The following is a 6,965-nucleotide window of genomic DNA, read 5'->3' on the forward strand; positions in this document are numbered from 1 at the left end:
AATTCCAACAACGTAATTATAATTCGCCCATATGGTAATTCTTGAATAACCACTGTTTTACATCATTCTCCCCCTTTAAGGCCGTTTTGATGTTATGTATACTCCAGGTTGGGTAATTAAAGAAAATCTCAAGTTTTCAATCTGTTGATTTATTGATCTATACAATTAATTATTAAATTGTAATAAAATAGAATAAAATGTACATGTATTATATTCACTATTACATTAGACACAGTTGATTTAAACTATTAGAAATTATCTATACCCGTCCTGGATGAATATCTATGAGATAATGGGGTACTAGAGAGGTAGTGTGTTAGGGGGTTATATAATTCAACACTTACTCCACTACCAACTGCACCAGCTCCTCATCAAGATCTGGACCAATGAGGAGTTACCATCTGACCTCAGAGATTCAGCCATTATAACTATCTACAAGAGGAAGGGAGAACGATCTGAATGTGGAAATTACAGGGGAATCTCCCTGTTGGCAACTGCTGGTAAGGTACTTGTAGGATTATGAACAACCGCTTAAAACCTCTGGCTGAGAAAATCCTTCCAGAGAACCAAACAGGTTTTAGACCGACTCGGGGAACAACTGATATGATTTTCACCTTGCGTCAACTCCAAGAAAAATGCCGTGAACAGTACCAACCATTGTACATGGCCTTCATTGATCTGACCAAGGCGTTCGACTCTGTGTCAAGAGAACTTCTTTGGAACACTCTCTCCACCTATGGATGCCCTCCAAAGTACATTCGCATCCTAAGACTCCTCCATGATGGCATGTTTGCAACTGCATTGGTCAATAACGGAACAACTGATCCTTTCCAAGTAAATACGGGAGTAAAACAAGGATGTGTAATCGACCCAACATTGTTTATCATCTTTATTGCCACCATCCTGCACATCATCAGGGATGATCTCCCATCAGGAATAGAAATTGTCTATCGATCCCAGGGGAAGCTGTTCAATCTTGCCCGTCTCAAGTCCAAAACCAAGACATCCTCCTGCTCCCTGATTGAGTTCCAATATGCAGACGACAACAGCATTGTAGCTCTTTCAGAAGAGGAAACTTCAACGGATCCTGAATGCCTTCAACAAAGCATACATCTCTCTTGGTCTCATCATTAACTCCAAGAAGACCCAGATACTATATCAACCATCTCCTAATGATCCAACCAGAAGAGAACTATCAATCAAGCTTGGAGGAACAACCCTCGAAAACGTGGATCATTTCCCTTATCTTGGTAGTCATCTATCATCAAATCTTGACCTGAGTGCTGAGAGTCAACATCGACTGAAGTGTGCAGGAACTGCCTTCGGTCGTCTCCGCAACAGAATCTTTCAAGACCATGATATCAGAACCGACACCAAAATGGCCGTGTACAACGCAGTAGTCATCCCAACACTTCTGTACGCATCCGAAACCTGGACAACGTACCGTCGCCATCTGGACACGTTGGAAAAGTTTCATCAAAGATGTCTACGAAGTATCCTGAACATCAGTTGGGAAGACAGAAGAACTAATGTCAGCGTCCTGAAAGCAGCCAAAGCAACAAGCATTGAGGCTCACATCATCAAAAGTCAACTGAGATGGAGTGGGCATGTTGTTCGAATGTCCGACGACCGTTTACCAAAACAGATTTTCTATTCTCAACTGAAAGAAGGGAATCGGAAGAAAGGAGGACAGAAGAAGAGATACAAGGATCTGTTGAAGGCCAACATGAAAAAGTGTAACATCGACTTCAACAACTGGGAAGAAAATGCAAGAGACCGAAATTTCTGGAGGTCCACCATTCGCGAAGGAACAACAACATTCGAAACAAACCGATGTGAAGAGATGGAAGAAAAGCGAAGAAGGAGGAAGGAGAGGCAACTCCAACTGAAACCAGATCTCCCGCAAGTAACAACGTGCAGAAGATCCTTCGGGTGCACAAATAACCACACTCAGACCAGAACGAAGACCATCATCCTCTGAAGAGAGAGGGATAGCCACGACGACGAATTCAACACCTAACCTAGTTACTAACACATTTGCCTTATCTTTGGGAGAGAGCACTCGGTCACAATTCCTTTCGCAATTGTATTATATTCACTATTATATATCTATAGCCTATTACAAAGACTTTGTTTGACCCAGCCTGATAGATTCGTATCATTTTTTCTGCCTAATGTTTGTTTACATTCCCTTTTCTCCCTGGTAGGGAGGAAGGCCTGGGTGAGTCCTGACTTCAACTCCGCATGATATCCCACAATACCCCTGAGCGTTCGTATTACTATAACCGTTGCACTGAGATCTGGCCGTTAGGGCGGAGCACTGGGAGTTCCCCTGTGGTGCCACATATAATTATTCTATAATTTCATTTTATTTTATAATTCTATTTTATAATTTTATAATGTTGCCTCATATGATTATATAATTTTTTGTCACACACCACCACTGAGGTAAAAATCAAAGCAATGTTTTCTATACAAAGGTTTCGTTTCTTTAAGTCTAGATATGGCATATGTGCATGAGAGAGCGACGTTGCCGCTACATCTAATCTCTGGCCCCGCCCCCCTCATACTGCATTCAGAAAACATTGCATCCACATGCACGTTCTCGTCATGGATGCCCACATGTGGCAACACCGGGAAATCTCCTAGCCCCGCCTTATCGGCCAATTCTCCTTGCGCTGACTATAGTCAAGGTTCCGTTACCTCGTTTCTTTATGTAACATTTATGTATGACAAATCCCCTAAGCCTCTAATGGAATCATGAACTAGATAAATGCCCAGCGTGTAGAATCTTCTAGAAAAACGCAAATAAACGAATAAAATATTTCAAGTCCTGGCCTTACACATAAATAACCTGATACATAATATTTTACAGTATAATACAGTATTTCCCTACATGAGTTCTGTAGTTGTTGTGTGTTTGTAAAATGATCTGTGTATAATAAAAATAATCGACTTATCAAGTTAATATATCGCATAATCAATATCAGTCATGTACATATTAATGTATTTCATATCAGTTCTTCAGACGCTAGGAGTCAGAGGTACGTAGCGATTGTGGGAACGAAACCACGATTGGTGGTTTTAAATTTACCGTAAACAATGACGTCATGAAACCTCTTCAGAGGCTACAGGAAAAAATACAACCCAAATATCTCGCCGGAAACTGCCCCGATCTCGATAAAAAAAAAAAAAAAAAAAAAAAAAAAAAAAATTTTATTAAAAAAAAAAAAAAAAAAAAAAAAAAAAAAAAAAAAAAAAAAAAAAAAAGTTGTATGAAAAAAGATATATAATACAAATAAAAAGAACAGTTACACAACTAAATAAACATTACGAAACACTTTATCCCTTTCTTCTTCCTCACTATCATCCTATATTCCTCTGTTTCTTCATTTTTCTTTAACTATTCCTCTTCTTCCTCCTACTCGTAATCCACCTACGCCTGTAGGTTCTCTTTCTCCTTTTCCTCTATCTCCTCTTCCTCCACGGATAATCTGTCCCCCTTTCTCGCACCAGTCCTGGTTTGCCTTCCTTTCCCGGGGCTCCTCATTCCTCCTGCACCTTGGGTGGGCGCACTCTCGGCAACAGCCAGCCGTAATCTCAAGATCCATATTACAGAACTTGCCTAATCTCCCCCTCTTTCCCCACGTCTCGACCTCTGCCCACGTGCTACGGTAGATTCATTTATTTGTTTATTTACTTATTTTTATTTATTCAACCTTGTGACGGTCTGTAACACAACGGGAGAACTATACCCTGCCCAACCTCCGACCCTTTACGCAAAATCATCTACCCCAACTCTACCCTGCAGTCTTAGAGGACATCTGGAAGTGGCCTGTGAGTTATCAGATGTATGCCATATTTCCCGTTGTTTATTTAGTATACGTCTATGTATAGTACCTCCCTCCCCACCCATCCTTTTTACCATCCTATATATAAACTATGCCCTCCACCTTTCACTATAGGCGATCAGAAGATCTAGAACTGCCAATCTCAACCCGGTTTGCATCAGTGGCGGATATCAGAGGTGTTTTATACCAGTATGATAAAGCATTGGTTTCAGGCTCCATTCACATCCACAGCCGTTCCAGTATGCTGGATACAGTGCGTCCCCTTCACACTATTCCAAGCCGAGTCGGGCCATAGTGGAGAGGTACAGAGGGCATCATTCTCCAGGGGTCAGACAGGTGTTCCTGCACTGGACCATCAAGGCTCAACATTTTTTTTTATACATTTATCTATTTATCTCGGAACATGAATAACTAACATAAAGTCACAGGAAAAAATAAATTATATAAAACATAACATTTGATTTCTCCACGAAACATGTTTTTCATAATAAAACTACATTTCACCTATGTGTATATGTCCAGCCAAGTATAACATGTTACAAAATCGTGTGAAAACTACAGTTGGAGCAAAAAAGACTGGAGGCAGGGAATCTATATATTTCGACTGCAAACTGCAATCCTTAGGTATGATGTATTTACCCCCTAACATGTCATGTTTACCTCGCCCCCGTAGTAAATTTACCCCTTTGGTGGGAGGGAGAGGGGTTAACATCTGCCACTACACTCTCCACACTGTTCCCTTATTGCATATCATAACACCTCATCGCTTCCTTTTGTTATGGCTGGTTCCAGTCGAATCTCTTCAGATTGTAGTAATCGGAAGTATTGTGATTACAATATTATATGGTGTATTGTGTATATAACGCTATATAAATATGTGTATGTACCTCTGTATAAGGCCATCTAGCGGATTTGTGCTAATGGAATTGTATTTCCCGCGCGATTAATCGTGCCCACGCTGTGTTAGGCAGTGTTGTTCCTGCTTCGGTTGAAGGCACATGCTCTGTATCGTGCCTTAATTTTCTATAGATAATAATTGTATCAACGTGTTAAACTTTAATTAACCCACCATCACAAGGTGTGCATGATCATCCCCATCCCACCGTCCGAACTTCTATTCCTCCCTCCCGAACTCACCCTAAGAACCCTTTGTTCCTTCAGTCCCCTGTAATGGCATGTTCTCCTTCTCTCACCTCCAAGAACGTAACCTCGGGTCTCTTCTTTACGCATTCCAGAAGGACGATTTTGCCATTCAACATGTGGTCCTCAACCTAGAAGTGGTCCTGGAAGTGGTCCTCAACCTAGAAGCCATGTTGGCCCCCGAGGGAGTCTTGACAAGAATTTAGGGTGGGCATGGTCTGCTGGTACAAATTATACATTTCCATATAATGAGAGGAATCTGAAAAGAAAAATCCATCACTCTGTCCTGGCAGAACATAATTATGATTGCCAACTTTGTAGTAAAACATTTGTAATAAAACATACTATTGTTGTTATTTATCTTTTAGACGGGGTGGGATTTGGGAGACAAATGAAAGAGAGCTACACAATTGTTGAGATTCATGAGGGGCGGAATGGAATAAAAAAAAAATAATAATAATAAGTACCACTGACTTAGACTCCGTCACGGTAACCATAAGTCATTTACGTCACTTTTGTATGTTAGAAGACCCAGCATATATGACGCATATCCTCCACCAGGTCCCCTTCACACAAGATCAATACCACATCGATTGGTCCACATTGGCTGCACAAAGGTACTGCAACAACATAATTAGGGTGGAGGATCTTTGGCTAGAGCCCAGGAGGACAATTAAGGGCAATTCATTTCATATGTAACTCCAGTCCATTGACACTGCGGGTTAACTAACTAATTAACAAACAACAAGAACTCTAACCTGCAACCTCCCACTCCGCAGTCGTTGGTCATCACACCAATCTCCTCCAACGGGTGGACGCTAACGGCGGAGACCAGCCAACCTCGGGATCCTGGCCGGCCAACGTGAACTTCGGCGAGATCGATGCCCGCGTCCCCCGAAATAGCCGCGCCAGCTGCTCTCACTCCCTGTGCCAACGCAACTTTTACCTTTTTACATCAAACACTAAAACATCGATCGAACTCGAAGCTATTGGACGCAGAGCCGGTTCGAAGCCGATGAATCCTCACCCTCTTCCTCCTCATCCTCCGCTTCATCCTCCACCTTCTTTTCGTCCTCCTCCTTTTCCGCCTACCCTAAGGGCACTTCTTTTATCCTCCTACTCCTTGAGGGACCCTCTTAGTATAAAACAGTAAATGCCTCCACGCCTTTTTCTCTTTCCTACATTTCTCCCCATACAACACGATTCATCCTTTCCTTCCTCCCCGATCTACCTCTTCTCTCCCCCACACCTCTCCCCTCTCTTCCAGTGACTCCCCACCCCCAACCCTTAATCCCAATTCGTTTTAGCCCCTTTGCTGCCTGCTCTCCGTGAGGACGACGGGGGCGGAAGGAGGAAGGTTGCATCTCCGGCGTTTCGTCTGAGTGACCTCCGGATCCGCCGAGGAGTCTCGACGTAGCTCCCGGGCGCTTTGGAACACAGAAGGAGAGTTCAAGTCAAGTCCTGTTGACATGGTAATACATGTTCGTTTTAATTTCTATGTATGTATGTTTGTGTATATTTATTCATTCATTCATTCATTTATTTATTTGTTCATTTAGTTGTTTAACTTTTTCGTCTAGCTATTTATTTGCATGCTTGTTTTATTGTTTATTTATCCATGTATACATTTATTCATTTATCAATTTTTCATTGGTTTATTGATTTATTTATGTATTCGTTGATTTATGTATCATGTGTTCATTTACTTATCTATTATCATATGTATTAATTAATTTATTTACTTAATTGCGTATTCATTAATTTTCTTATTTACTTATTAATTAGGTACTTCATCTATTTGATATCAATTCTAATTTTCGTTTAGAAAATATTCGTTTGATATTTATCTTTTATATAATAAATTTATCATATTACTTATTTCTCTATTCGCTTCCTCCAACAATGAGGTCATATTTTCTGTCTTGTTTCCTTATTTGTGTGTTAGCTCTTTTACGCAAAATGTTACGAACGATT

General features: G+C 41.0%; 1 protein-coding gene across 1 annotated transcript; it reads left to right on the forward strand.

The window, feature by feature from the left end:
* Positions 1 to 519: 519 nt before the first annotated feature.
* LOC143021149 (uncharacterized) lies at positions 520 to 5,197 on the forward strand. The gene is made up of 4 exons (XM_076178439.1): positions 520 to 834; positions 1,067 to 1,605; positions 4,064 to 4,178; positions 5,087 to 5,197. Exons 1-4 carry the CDS (start codon positions 520 to 522, stop codon positions 5,195 to 5,197), a joined length of 1,080 nt encoding a protein of 359 aa, XP_076034554.1.
* Positions 5,198 to 6,965: the final 1,768 nt, after the last annotated feature.

Source organism: Oratosquilla oratoria, chromosome 41 (genome assembly GCF_046742065.1).
Source record: "Oratosquilla oratoria isolate Oo_2021 chromosome 41, ASM4674206v1, whole genome shotgun sequence".
NCBI lineage: Eukaryota > Metazoa > Arthropoda > Malacostraca > Stomatopoda > Squillidae > Oratosquilla > Oratosquilla oratoria.